This window comes from Miniopterus natalensis, chromosome 9, assembly GCF_054644295.1.
Source record: "Miniopterus natalensis isolate mMinNat1 chromosome 9, mMinNat1.hap1, whole genome shotgun sequence".
Classification (NCBI taxonomy): Eukaryota; Metazoa; Chordata; class Mammalia; order Chiroptera; family Miniopteridae; genus Miniopterus; species Miniopterus natalensis.
Genome location: NC_142089.1, coordinates 52,862,668 through 52,878,098, shown reverse-complemented (window position 1 = coordinate 52,878,098; position 15,431 = coordinate 52,862,668). Strand labels below are relative to the sequence as shown.

Genomic DNA, 15,431 nt, shown 5'->3' with positions numbered 1-15,431 from the left:
TCTTGATTCCAACTTAAATTGCTCAGTTACCAAAAATAAAAATTAAATTTCAGGAAACCTAAATTACAACTTAAAACTCTCACCAAAATGACTTTTATTTATATTTCCTACAGAAACAGTGAGGAGTAATTTATGGCACTTGGTAGTTTGTCCAGACATGAAAGAAGGTGTATGAAATCAGTAAATGCCATTTTGAAGATTCTTTTGTCACAAATTCAAGATAGGCCCGTTCAGCAAAATCCAATACTATTCCTTTAGTACTTTATAAATGGAATTTTCTTCTACTTGTATCCATTTCCCGAGGCTGAAAGTTGGGGTAAACAAGGTTAGTAAACAATCTATGTATGGGTAACAATGCTTAAAAAAATTGTCTCTGAAGTATCAGTCTTTAGGTCTAATATAAAAGGTGTTGGAAGTTAACCATTCCAATAGATGTGTGTAAAATACATAAAATTTTTTAAAAATCACACAAGTGAAATACTACCTACTAGACAGAAAAGATTGTTTTAAAATAACGATGTTTTCATTTACAATTTTTTATGATGATTTCCAAATGTCTACAAAACCTCTGTATAGCAATAGTTCTCAAGCGCGCACCAGAATCAGGGTAACACAGGCTTATAATCCATCCTAAAGATCAGTGACCAGAGCATCACCTACAAACTTTGTTAAGAAAAACTACTGGGCCATAGATCTACTGAATTGGACCCAGCAATCTATAAGCCTGTTACCCTGATTCTGGTGCGCGCTTGAGAGAATGGTTCTTTTAGCTCATGAGGAAAGCATAACTTAGGTATAAAAACCCAAAGCTTAAAAAGTACACAATTTCTTTCTCATTCCATAATTAAAATCACCTACATGGCTTTTCAAGCGTAAGCACATACCTTATGGACCCATTCATATTCTCCATATTTAGAATCAAAGGTTCCTTTCTGAAGAGATCTTAATTTTAAGGTAAAACGTGGTCCAAGTTCCTGAATTCCCACTTTCTTTTCACTCCTGAATATGTATCTTCAAAGGTAAAGAAAAAAGTTGAGGAAATTAGTCAGCATTAACCCAACTGTTAGTTGTTTAACATGATAGGGTTCAAAGAACAATTTCTCCTGTATAATACCTATCATAATACATTAGAAAACAGGTTTAAGTTGAAAATGTATTTCATGCTTAAAAGTCAAAGTCCAAGAAGTTCAGGTACCTTCCTCACCTGTGAAATCTGAAGAAGATATAATCCCTCTGATTGTGGAATGTGGCAACCTGCCTTCCAATAAACTGAGGATTATGGGGGAAGAGAGATGCAAACATCCGTCCAACAGAATGACCCAGCCGTGTTGTAAAATTATTCAAAATTATTTCAGGTGTGTGTTCTGTGGGGTCCTTGCCTCTTCTCTAGAAAAATGGTGTAAAATCACAAGTTTAGTGACAAAACTGTATCATTGCAATTTTAAGTTTTATAAGTTATATGACAAATATGAAAAGTTTATCTCAATGACAACCACAATGGCTTACCAAACCCATGAAGTAAGATGTATCTAAAAGTATTTTATATGCTGTGAATGCCATGAAGAAAGTTCTAGAAAAGTAATGTTTCATAGTAATGAAGGCTATTGCCTGTCTGCCATAACTCAACTGTGCCAATTTCACAAGCAAATTGTCATTAGATAAAACTATTGCTTTAATCAGGAGAGCAAATGCCTTTACTAAAATCAATCAGCTCTATTAGTTACAGTCTACTTAAGCAAATACTATGAGGAGACCAATATCAATCAAACAATGCCTAAAACTTACCTTAATTTCTTTACGGAGACGAACACTGCTCATTTTAAAATGAGCAGTTGGTCCATTTGGCAAGTGACTCAGAATTAATCCATCTGTTCATAAAGCTAAGAACATAATCTTGAATTGTTTAAATAAGTAATTGGTGCTCTATGCCCAAAGACTCCTAAAGTCTATAGTGAGGTAAGTAGGTGGGTGCACGTATTCCTCTGGGTTAACAGAGATTTTCTTAACCTCAAACACAAGACACGTAAATCAACATAAATCTTCCAGAAAAATGGATTAACCCATTATCCTACCTTTTCTCTTTTCACAATATGAAAAACAGCTTATTGTCACTTTCAACAAGGTGACTGAGCGTTCAACTACAGTAGGTGAAATAATTATTTAATGTCCATTACTCTAACAGGAATAAGACAACAATATATTCTAGAGTAACTATAGCATTGTAAATACAGTATAAGTTTACCTCCATGTTACAGGCCTTATAACCCTAAAAACGCACACTTTTATATGTTTATATACATATTTTATATCTGTAAGGTTAGGATATGCTATCAGCTTTGAATATCATCCCACAAGACCAGAGACTCCTAAACTCTCTTCTTGGTAGAGACAGCTCTTATTCTTGGCATTATTATACCACAAATTAAAATCAACTAACAATTTACTGATTGTCTGCCATAAACAGAATAACAGTGCCAGAGACTCTAAACTACAAATGAAATAAGACACCTACCTACCCAGCAGTGTTACGCCAAGGGCTTTAAAAGTCCAAGACGCAGCAAACTAAGATTACTACCTATACAGTATTCCACAAGCCTTTATAGCACAATGAAACCTAAAAGATCAGAATCAGGCCCTTTTCAAATATTTGCACATACTAGTTTAACAAAACGTCATCTTTTTTAAAGGGATCAACACTCCTAATAATCCAGAGTAGAAGTTATGGTTATCTTCAATTTCCTCCTCTCCCACCAAGTCCTACTGTTTTACATAAGTCCCTCACTTCTACATCTGCTCTCCCTTACTGTTACTGTCTTAGTTGATGTCCTTGAGATTTCCCACCTAGATTATTAAAACAATATCCTGGCAGGTCTGACCTCTCCACCATTTCAAGTACATCTAATACGACTATAAATCAAGTCTGGATGTAGGCCTTGGTTATAAAACCAAGTAACAAGCTATGGGACTTAGCTTGTCACTGTATCTGTACCAGTTCCTCAGATGCTAGGTGAAAACAAAGAACAAAAAAACTAGATACCTTGACTCTTGACAGCTAACGCTAATTTTAAGCCACTCTCACCAAACTTATCTACAGAATAAAACAGTATGACATTCATAATGCAGCTCCAAACTACCTTTCTAACCTTCCTCCTCATGGTGTCTCCTAAATGGTAGGTAACGGTACTCTCTCTTACATACCATACACATTAATCTCAGGTTTGTTTTTCACTCAAGCTATTTCAAATACCTGCAATAATTTACTCATCCATTAAGGCCCACTTCAAATACCACCTTATTTCTCATATTCAAAATTAAACTCTAAATCTCAGTTCTCATTGTTACAGTTCTGCTATTTGAGTTACAGCCACATAAATGCCTTTCTTCCCGTCTCATCTGCCAGCTTGTGAAAGATCTGTTTCTGACAGATACTAGTGCCTATCACATAGTAGATTATCAGGAAATGTTTGAATTCTTCTCAAAGATTCGTCACAGGTTCAACTTCACGATGCAGAGCCAAAAGTACTTCTGTATCATTTGCACACTGAAAAAATTAATCAAATCTTAAGGGGCTTAAGACAGGTAACAGTCATTTCCTACAACCTAAATCAAGGCTTGAATCCCTTCTAGAATAGCCCTACTAAATGTAGTCTGTGTCAGAAGCAAACTACAAAATCCGAACTTATTAATTCCTAAATACCTGCACTGTACAAAAAAGTTTATGTTACTGCTAATCTCTAACACAAACCATGCAAAATAGGAGCTCTTCCTTAAAAAAACAAAGGATACTTGGTGTTTTACGATCTTCATTAATAACGATCAGATCTGTAAAATCTCTTGAGATGCACTGTGGAATAATTTTTTTCAGAGCCAGTCCTCTTCTGTAATAAACATGTGAGTTTGGTATAACTGTGGAGAGCTGTTCACAGAGTCGTACTGTTCTCTATAAAACAAAATAACAAAAATCCTCAAAAGTGAAAATAAAAACCTTACACCATATATATTTATCAGAAAAGGTATATTGATTATTATAAGATAATGTCATAATAGAGACCAAGGATAGGAAAAGAGTAAAATCTGAACAGTGTTTCATCCTTTACTAAAAGCTGATCACCCTAAAGCAGTGGTTCTCAATTGGGGATGGTGATTCTTTTCCCCCAGGGGACCTTTGGCAATGTCTGCAAACATTTCTGCTGATCATGACTGGGGATGGGAGATCGCTGGTACAGGTGGTATCTAGTGGATAGAGGCCAGGGGTGTAGTTAAGCATCCTATAATGAGCAAGACAACCCCCATAACAAAAAATCATACAGCCCAAAATGTTAATAGGGCTGAGGCTAAGAAACCGTATCCTGAAGAACCATGCTTAGTGAACCTACACTGCATCACCAGTATTACATTTTATCCAGCTTAATCACAAGGCATCATGTAAGGTAATCACTAATCAACTCTTCTGAACAGAGCTCCTTTAAATAGTCTAATAAAAGAAAATTAGGAATTCAAGAACTATACTAATTAATGTATTTGTTACCCCATGAGGTCTATCTGATGTTGTAATGAGAATCTTGGGAGAAGTCTGTCTGTTGAAGTAAGAAGCAAATTCATCTGTAGCTTCATCAAAAGCAACCTAAGAAGAGAAAAACAAAATTAATTTTACGTCAAATACTCTACTGGGCCAAAATTTTAAAAGTAGTTCTGGAAGGACTCTATGATAGTGACTACCTAGTTGATAGGGGATTTCAAGAAGGCCTAGAAGGGACTTATATTAATGGCAACATGAAGAACTTGGGTGATTTCCTCACTGTAGAATATAAATATAAAGCTGGAAAAAGTTATCAAAAACAATTTCAGAGCACAACTGAGATGTGTTTATTCTTGAAATATGGCTACAATGGTAGCCAAGAATACCAGGAATTTTCCTAGAGCTATTCTTTCCCCCATCAACTTGGTCAGTGAAAACAGGAACTTATCATCAACTTCAGGTCTGATGGTAGGCAAGAACCAGGAATCTTGAATCCAGAGGTGGTGGGTTCAATTTAGGGTGGGAAGGTGTTGTGTGTGTGAAAACCCTAGCTTTGCCAGTCCTAGGTTACAGACCCACTTCAGGATAGGTGTGAAAATGTAAAGAATAAATAAATATAAAGGAGAGCTCTGGAAGTGAGAGCCATAGAGAGACTGACATAACCTCTCCACAGATCCCTGGCTGGTGGCTAAACTACACATGGAGGAAATTACACATGGAAGAGACCTGAGAATCCAGCATACCTGATAGGCAGGGGAGACTTGAGAAGTGGTTGCAATTTGAAACATTCCTCAACCCAGACAGCTTAGTTGGCAGAAGCTATGTATGTCTTAGTGGCTCAAAGTGTCTTTTGTCCAAATCACTGGCTGACCATTAAGCCATACAAACACAGGGGAAATCCCTACAGAGTCAGTTTAAAAATAACAAAACTGGGTAGAGATATAGTGCAACTTGTCAGGTAGACAGATTCCACATTTTAGTTTAGGCAACTTCCTAAAACAAAAAAACCAATAACCCTTAAGAAATAATATAATCCAGAGTTATTGAAATAGAATGCCCACTTTTCAACCAAAAAATTAGATATATACAAAGAAATAGGAAAATATGGCCTACAATCAGGAAAAAAGCAGTGAGTAAGAACTGACTCTGAGTGGGCCCAATATTGAATTTAGTAGGGATTGTGGCTGAGTGAGATAAAGGGCTGCTGGAGTCCCAGCCAATTCTTCGTAAAGGACCTGCACATGGACCTACTCAGACTCACTCCCTCTAAGCTCCAGTGCTGGGGCAGCAGCTTGAAATGAACCAGGGATATATGGGAAGAACTGAATTGTCTGGCATCAGAGAGCTGGGGGGCAGCTTTATGCCAGATAGAAGTGCTAGAAGAGGTCACTGTTCCCTTTGAGAGCCCACCCCCACGCTCACACAGAGAGGTGGCAGACTGGTGCCCTGTCTGAGTCTCCATCAACCTGGCTAACACTGTTAGCCCTGTTCTGGTGATATTCTGAGACCCTGCCCCACCCAACTTATGAGCCCACCCAAGCTGTTTTCAGTGGCTTATTTATACAAATGGCCTGTCTTGGCTCATGCTTCAGACTTTCCTAGTCTCTTAAGCAGCATCTAGCCTTAGAATACCCCGTAACTCTCACTAAGTGACCCTGGGCCCAGCCTCAGTTTGCAGCTTGGCCTCACCTGGGCACCTCCAAACCCACCACAAACAGCAGATTGTTTTGTAGCTCATGCTAGTGGCCCTGTGCAGAACACAGGTGGAGGCTGACCTTGGTCTGCACCTCCCAAGAGACTCCACTGCCAGCACACCCAGTGGACAGCTTCAGACCACGTAGAAGCATCATCACCCAACTACCTCCACAAGCGACACGCTCAAGGGGCAGATTCAGTGGGCACAGAGCTCTGTGGGGTGAGCCCCTGCACAGCTGATCCTCCAAGGTGGTCAGTGGTCACAGCCAGTCCTTGCAGCTGAATGACCTGGGTGGTAAATCTCTCCCATTGATGTGCCAACAGCAAACAAGGCTCAACTACAACAGGAGGGTGGACACAGCCTTCATGGGGGGGGGGGGGGGGGAGGTGGAGGAATGGTGCACCTGGAGTGCCCAGCTTGGGTGACAGGGAGGCAGTGCCACTGGACCCCACAAAATACCTACTACATAAGGCCACTCTACCAAGCAGGGGAGACATAGTAGCTCTACCTAACAGAAAGAAAACACAGGGAGGCTGCCAAAATGAGGAGACAAAGAAACATGTCCCAAATGAAAAAACAGAACAAAACTACAGAAAAAGAACTAAACAGAATGGAGGCACGCAATCTCCTAGATACAGAGTCCAAAACACTGGTTATAACGATGGTCAATGAACTTAATGAGAACTTCAACAGCATAAAAAAGAACCATTCAGAAAGGAAGGATATACTACCTGAAATGAAGAATCAACAGTAGAGCAGATGAAGCCAAAAAGAAAAAGAATACAAAAAAATGAGGATAGGATAAGGCATCTCTGGGACAGCTTCAAGCATACCAACTTTCGTATCAGGGGGGTACCTGAAGGAGAGTGAGCAAGAAATTGAAAACCTATGTGAAAAACTAATGACAGAAAACTTCCCTAATCTGGTGAAGAAAATAGACATATAAGTCCAGGAAGCACAGAGAATGCCAAGTAAGATGAACCCAAAGAGGCCCACACAAGACACATCATAATGAAAATGCAAAAGGTTAAGGACAAAGAGAGAATCTTAAAAACAGCAAGAGAAAAGCAGTTTGTTATTTACTAGGGAGCTCCCATAAGACAGTCATACGATTTCTCAACAGAAACTCTGCAGACCAGAAGGGACTGGCAAGAAATATTCAAAGTGATGAAAAGCAAGAACCTACAACCAAGATTACTCTACCCAGCAAAGCTATCACTTAGAACCAAAGTACAGATAAAGAGCTTCCCAGACAAGAAAAAGCCAAAGGAGTTCATCACCATCAGACCAGTATTATATGAAATGTTAAAGGGTATTCCTTAAGAAGAAAAATACATGTCAGCAATTGAACCTAAAAAACAAAAAAAAAATGAACAAGCAGAACAAAAAAAATTTTTAATGACAATGTTCTGATTTTATGCATTAAGTGAATTTAAAACCTAATTCATTTTTTCCCACATAGATAACAAAATATCCCAGATCAATATATTAAGTAGTTCATTCTTTCCCCATTGATTTGTAATGCCATCTCAATCATATACCAAGTTTACTTACAAATGTGTGATTTTTAAATTTCCTTCTGTCCCACTGATCTCACAATACATCCCTATGAATCACATTATAGCTTTATAATAAACTTTTAATTTTTTATTCAAAAAAAAAAAAAGAATTGATACAGTGATAAACTAACCAAGCAAATTGAAAGCCCAGAAAAAAGCCAAACATATATGGATACTTGATATATGACATAGCATTACAATTTGCACCTACTTTGAATGGTGCTGGGGAAACTGGTAACATATGGTAGGGAGAGGACAGGGGAAGAAGGAAAGAAATTGGTTTCCTTTCTCACACCAAACAGAGAAATCAATGCCTGATGATCAAGTACAATAAATGTAAAAGGCAACTCTTCAATTCTCTCTCTCTTTTTTTAATCCTCATCTGAGGATATGCTTTCACTGATTTCTAGAGAAAAAGGAAGGGAGAGAGAGACAGAGAGAGAAACATTGATCGGTTTGCCTCCTCCATGTTCCCTGACTGGGAATTGAACCACAACCCCGGTATCTGTCCTGACCAGGAATTGAACATGCAACCTTTTGGTGAACTGGATGACACTTCAAGCAACTGAGCAACCAGGTCAGGGCAATCCTTTTAGAAAAAGATACGAGAACATATGATCCCAGGATAGAGAAATGTTTCTCAAATATGACAAAAAGCATCAATATTTAAAAAATTGAAAACCAAACTATATTAAGGACTTCTGTTTATCAAAAGACATCATAGAGAAAGTAAAAAAACACACAAAAACCACAAATTGGAAGATACCTGTAACATGTAGAAAGAATCAGTATCCAAATTATAAAGAGAAGTTCTACTAATCAGTAAAATACATAGTAGAATAGAAAATTGGGCAAAAGATGTAGCTTGGCATCTCTACTGCTTGGCATCTCTACCAAAATCACAGTACATACACAAAAATATACTCAATCAGCCCTGGCTGGTGTGGCTCAGTTGTTGGAGCGTCGGCCCATGCACCGGAGGGTTGTGGGTTCGATTCAAGGTCAAGGGCACGTACCTGGGTTGCAGGTCCAATCCCCACCCCGAATTGGGGCATATGCAGGATGCAACCAATTGATGTGTCTCTCTCACATGGATGTTTCTCTCCCTCTCCCTCTCTCCCTCTCTCTCTCTCCCCCGTTTACTCTCTTTGAGAGACAATGGAATAAAATATCCTCAGTTGTGGATTAAAAAAAGAAAAAGAAAAAGAAAAAAAAAAGATGCTCAATCACATTAGGAATCAGGGAAGTGCAAACTCAAACTAAAATGAGTTAGCCCTTTATCACTATTCCGACTATAACAAGCACTGGACAGAATGTGGATACCCAGAAACATTGCTCTTATATCACGAAGTGCAAATTAATACCACCACTATTTTGCAAAACATTTTGTCACAATCATGTAAAGTTGAACATTTACACATCCCCATGACTAAACAAATTCTCCCCTACGTACATATTTAGGAAAACTTTTACCTACATATATGTGGCCTCGAAATGCCTATGCCCCCCATTTATCTCTAGCCAAGACCTCTTCCATATCTCATCAATAACAATGCTATCCTTCTAATTGCTCAGGCTAAAAACCTCAATACCATTGTTGAATCCTCTCTCTCACACCCCATACATAACTAATCTGTCAAATTCTAGTGGCTCTAATTTCAAAGCGTATGCAGAAAAAAACCAACAACAAAACACCTCAGAATCAGATCAATTCTCAACACTCAATGTCACCACCAAGGTCCAAGTCATCACTGTTATCGTCCTCCTCCTCATCTCTTTCCTAAATTACTTTAGTAGCTTCCTAACTAGTCTGTTCACCACTTTAATTATATCCTCAGTACAGCAACCAATCACTTTTAAAAACAAGTCTGATCATATCATTCCTCTGTTCAAAATCATCCAATGGCTCCTCATTCCACTAAGTATAAAAGCCAAAGTCCTCACAATAGCCAACAAAGCCACTGATCTGGCTCTCCCTCTCTGCATACTTTCCCAGCACCTCTTCTACAACTCTCCTGCATTGCTCACTTAATTTCTGCATGCTAGCTTCTTTGTTTTTTCTAAAAAACACGCTAAGCATGCCCCTGTTTACAGTTTTTACACAGGCGGTTTCCCCATCCCAGAGTACTTTTCACCCAAAGATGGCTAATCTCTTCACATCCTTCAAGTCTTTGCTAAAGGTCATCTCAATGAAGCCTACCCTGACCCCTGTATATGAAACTGCAACCCAAAACAACAGAAAAATGGGTAAGAAAGATGAACAAGTAATTGATTAAAAAGAGAGAAAAGATGTTCAACCTCATTATTAACAAGAGCAAATTAAAACTATACTAAGATATAATTTCTCACCTATTAGATGGAAAAAATTATAATAGTAAAATCTTTAGTAAAAGTTTGAAGAGTAACATTTATATAATTTCAGAGCATCTGCACCCCCTCCCCCCAATATTTATTAATTACAAAGGGAAAAATTGTAGCTATAATGGGAGAAACCTAGCAAATATTTTAATAAAGTGGTGAAAGTTAACATAACCAATAATGGGAAAATAAGTATTATACAGAGATTAAATGCCAAAAAGTTTAAGTAAACATAAAATATAATACCTTTCTAGAAAATAAATCACCGCCTCTTTCTATACCATTATTGGGAAATTCCATTATTAAACAACCTACAGCAAATAAGATAACATGCCAACATTATAGCTGACTCAGTTCATTATATGCATTCACCAGCCAGTATTTTAAATTAAACATCAACATATGGAACAGACTGAAGGATCTCAGAGGGAAGGTGGGGATGGGGCAGTGGGTGGGAAGAGATTAATCAAAGAATTTATATGTTTATAAGCATAACCCATGGACACAGACATTGGTATGGGGAAGGCCTGTGGGTAGGGTGGAGGGGATCAATAGGGGTAAAAAAGGGACATCTGTAATATTTTCAACAATAAAGATTAAAAATAAATAAAAATTTAAAGAAAAAAAAAATAAACATCAACATACGAACAGATAATTTATCAAGTGTGGGCAGCCAAATTAATTTAAGACTTTTAATGTTACCTCTTCATCATTAGGGTCTACTGTGGTTTCATCATACACTCGCTGATTGTCAATGGTCTTAGGTATAGGCTTTGGTGGAGCCTAAATAAAAGGAAAAAGATTAAGTAGTAGAAACATTTTACATAAATAATTTTGCATTACAGAATAAAAGAAATTAGCAGACAATCCAAAATCTCAATCTGTTCCTCATTTCAACCCACTGCTACATCAATCCTAACAACATTGAGTAAAAGGCTTTTATCTCTTTAAGCAGAAACACACACATACAAAAAGAATTGACAACACTGAATAAAATGGCTTAAAACCAGACAGAAGTAGCAGAAAGAAAAAAACTGATGAAAATTAACTATCCACTAAGAATAAAAGTATGAAATAAAATGGAAAAATTACAAAGGTACTTATATATATAGCTTTGTCCCAATACTTCCAAAAAGCTATTCAGAAATATATAACAAAAGCTACAAATCTGTTTCTATCTGCTGAACTAGTAATTCTAGTCTGGGGGATTTATGGTAAGGAATGAAAGGGGGAGCAATTTACACAAAGAAAGATGTTGTATCACTGTTGTTAATAGGAATGAACAGCAAATAGCACAAATGTCCAAGAACAAGGGTAATGTATGGCACTTCAACATAATGAAATTGCTTTTAGAATCAGCAATTATGCACACTCAGCTTAGACCAAAAACTGTGTAAATGAAATAGTAAGGAACAGGAACACAGAGCTGTAAGCATACACTAACTAAAATGAATTAAAAATATATATACACTATCAGAGATAGAAAAAATATGATGTGATTGGATGACCTATTTAGGATTTTGTTTTTTATTACTTTATGAAACAATAAGTTTTAAATAATTTTTTGAAGGAAGTAGTTCTAGGAAGTCATTTTTCAGTACAAAAAAATAGAATGGTGATATTTTCAAATGGTGATTAGCATATTAATTTGATTAAAACCTAAAAAGAGACTAAATTGCTTGATAGAATTTTTCAGGCCAAATAGTCTAATATTGGCAATTTCATGTTATTTAACCTAATACGATTAAGAGAATGCATGAAAAAGAGTGCTTCATCTGTAAAGTCTTTATATTTTTCCCTTCTTCAACAACACTTATCCTTACCTAGTATCTCATTTTAAGAGACAGGAGCAGGGAAGAGTTGTATGCTTTTAAAATTTTGCAAGTATAAATTATAACTTAGAACTAACTATAAGTAATATGAAACCAAATGAAAATAATTTAGCTGTGCAATACTGTGGAAGAACTTAGTTCTTTTTAAAATTTTCAGTAGAAAAATTTCACTTCTGATCAATACCACAAAAACAGCTAAATGCTTTCTTGATGCATTATCTTTGCTCTCTTCTTTGCCATAACCCATCCAGGTATATCATCTTCTTTCATTCCCCATTCTCACTCTTCACAGACTCGTAACTTGTGTCAGCTTGCATTCTTATTCACCCAACCCTGTAACAGAAGAGGGTCTGTCCTGCCTTTCATCATCCTTGCTTGCTGTACAAAGAGCCTTGGCTTCAGATCACAAGGGCTTCAGCTACAGGCCTAAATTAGAGAGTTTCTCCCATTCCCAAACTCAAGGAGATGTGTTTCTGCCTCTCAAACACATAAAGTAAAATAAGCAAGTCAAAATATACATAACATTTATGTGAAAAATTTTAAACATGCCAAACATCACCACTGTGCTTGTTCTGGAACACAAACAGACATAATAAAGGAATAAAGGAGTACATGGGAACAATAAACAGCAATTTCACGAGTGGTTATCTTTGGAGGAAAAAGCAATCAGAAACACACAACGGGCTTGGAACATTATTTGCTAATGCATTACTTCTTAAGCTGGGTAAACGGTAGAATGGGGTTTGTTATATTATTTTTATACATCTGAAATATTTCATGATAAATTTTAAAAGAAAGTCATTCAACATAAACACCAGGGAGCATTCCTTAATATAAAGTAGAAAGCAAATGGGTAAAAATTTTATTTACCTTATCACCAAGAGCCTCTCTCTCTTTTTTAAGTTTTTTCTTAGCTGCCAACTTTTCCTAAAGGGTTTAAAAAAAAAAAAGAGAACACTATTGAGAAACCATTAGTTATATCACAAACACATATTGAAACTACAAATTACTAATTCTAAGAATACTTACACTGAGTAATCTTCCTAATTTATTAAAGTTAAATTGTTGACATAGATTTTCATACAGAAGTTATAGTGAAACAAGTGAGCTGTCCAATCAATAAGATTTCTGTAACAAAGATCTTGCCTCTTAAAAAAAATCCAAAAACCTAAATTGGCCAATTTTGAATATTTAAAATTTCACTACCTTTATCTTTACTGTAAAATCTCAAATTACGTGAAAATGCACAATGTATACCTCAACAATTTTTTGCTGTTTTTTTCCTGCATTCCTAACAAGTTGCATCCTAAAGAAAACCATGGCTATGCTGGTTGTTTCTCTGGGAAAGTACTAAAAATAAATGGGAATGGGAGATTTGTCTTCATGTTGCTTTTAGTAAAAGCATCACTAGCTATCCATATATTTTATAATTAAAATATGCTTTTAAAATGATTAAGAACTTGCAAGGTAAGTTAAGTTTGTACTGTGAATGTGTATCATCTGGAGATTTCTGAACAGAATGCTTGACACAAAATAGAAAATACTGTTTTCCTGCGGCGTTTATTAAGCCTCAATCTATCAGGTCTCAAAAAGTCTTCTAGGACACCCTTCCCTCATACTCTCACACCAGGACGGGCAGATGCTCCTTCTATGTACTCCAACACCACGTTAGCACTTAAGACGTCTAAGACACTCAGTCCAGGGCCTCAGAACTCTAGTAAGACGAGGCAGGCACATAAAAAGAGTATTATGTGCGTGAAATTTTATGACGTGCAAGAATAAGCAAATGACTGCTTTCAACTGCATTTTAACCACAAATGAACACTGTGACCTTAGGCTTTACTGACCACCCCATACTTGTTTACTTGCAGGAATCAAAGAAGCATCACTTTGAATTTATGTATTGATTATATTAGGTTCTAGGAATGAATCAACCGGAGGTGGACGGGACCGAGCGGAGAGGGAGCCTTGTGCCTCCCTGGTGAGGAGCGAGTCGTTTTCACTCCTGGGAGAGCAAGGAGCGGGCAAGAGGGAATCCTGACGCTCAGGCGACAAGCAGGACGAGGGGGATCAGGCCCAATCTTTGGGGTTAATCACCAGGGTTCCGGACCCCAGGCTGGGGTGACCACGCAAGTGCAACGCCCCCCACCCCCGCCCCCACCCCCTGCGAGCCCAGGACACCGCGCGTGCGCCCTGCCGCCTCCGCCCCTCTCTTACCTTTCGCTGCTGCTGTTTCCACCGCGTGAACATTAAGTGTCGCCGCTGTTTGTTCTTAATCTCCGAAATGCTGAAGCCTGGGGGAAAGGCATTCGCTTTCGGGGGCTGGCCCCCGCTTTCCGTCGCCCCATCCTCAACGACTGCGGCCTCCTGAGGGTCTTCCGAAGCGCGTTTGCGTTTCAGGCCTTTCTTTCGGCTGCCGCCCGTCTCCTCCATGTTGTTGGCTCCCGGGCGCCTCTACGGAAACGGAAATAGCTTCTTCCTCCGACCGGCTTTCTTGGGCTTTTACTTCCGGGGGCTGAAAGGTCTTAAAAATAGTGGAAGCCGCCTGAGCTTTAGGCGTTTAAGAAGGTGGTGGAACTTAGGTTTGAGGGAAGTTAGTGGGGTGGGCCAGCTGAGTGGACAGTGAAATGATGAATTCGTGGAATTCTCTACTGAATGTTTCCTATGTGCCGAGCCCTCCAGTTGAGGTGGGAGAGACTTAAGGTGGAGCAAATTTGAAGGGTAACAATCAAGATTTCGGTTCTGGAAATGTTAAGTTTGAGACACTTAATAGTCATGATTGTTTTCAAGTAGTCAATTGGGATGTATGATTCTGCAGCAGGAGAGAGAGGCATGGGCTAGAGATCAAAATTTGGGAGTCGTCAGCATGTAAGCGGTATTTCAAACCGTTGCAGTGAGCGGAGCTAGAGAAGGGAGACAGACAAAGGGATGACGGACAGCCCTGGAGCAGCGCCGCGGGCCGAGCTGCGGGGAAGAGGAGGATCCAGTGAAGGGGAGCGAGGAGGGAGAGGCAGGAGAGCAGAGTGCCACGGGAGCCGAGGGAGGGAAGTATTTCCCCAGTGGTTAAAGTTTTTCTATTCCTCATTTCAATTTTATGAAAATGCCCTTTAAACAGAGACAAAAGACTTGATTGACTGTTAGGAGTTAATTTTCCGGAACTCGCCTTAATTTCAAGTTACATTATTTCAATATTGACACCCAGTGTTTTTTAATTCAATATTTTGTTGTCAATACTGCATTTCTCACCTGTTCAAGTTCTTTTAAACAGGATATGAAAAACAGCAATACTATGTCTTCCAGAATAAAGCCCCATCAAAACCTGCTATTCAGCCACAAATCCAAAATTGTGATTAGAAAACTAAAACCATTATGTTTAGATTCAAAACTAGATTTGAATTTATACAGTGTAATAGAAAGGAAAAAAATAGGGTTCAGCTTTAAAAATCACTGACATGGGTTTGACTACA

The 15,431-nt window shown here is 38.1% G+C and overlaps 1 protein-coding gene across 1 annotated transcript; it reads right to left on the bottom strand.

Annotated features, from left to right (window-relative positions):
- Positions 1–70: 70 nt before the first annotated feature.
- Positions 71–14,397, bottom strand: RPF1 (ribosome production factor 1 homolog). The gene is made up of 9 exons (XM_016220651.2): positions 14,182–14,397; positions 12,835–12,891; positions 10,835–10,915; positions 4,529–4,624; positions 3,787–3,940; positions 1,786–1,868; positions 1,205–1,386; positions 885–1,011; positions 71–304 (listed from the first exon to the last, which is right to left on the bottom strand). Exons 1-9 carry the CDS (start codon positions 14,395–14,397, stop codon positions 263–265), a joined length of 1,038 nt encoding a protein of 345 aa, XP_016076137.1. The 3' UTR covers positions 71–262.
- Between the last annotated feature and the right edge of the window lie 1,034 nt (positions 14,398–15,431).

Excerpts from the sequence above, each read along its gene's own strand:
- RPF1 (XM_016220651.2), bottom strand. The coding sequence starts at position 14,397 with ATGGAGGAGACGGGCGGCAGCCGAAAGAAAGGCCTGAAACGCAAACGC. Across the intron at positions 1,869-3,786 it reads TGAAGATCGTAAAACACCAA|ATGGATTAATTCTGAGTCAC; the intron begins GTATCCTTTGTT and ends CTTTATGAACAG. Across the intron at positions 1,012-1,204 it reads ATCTTCTTCAGATTTCACAG|ATACATATTCAGGAGTGAAA; the intron begins GTGAGGAAGGTA and ends TTACCTTTGAAG.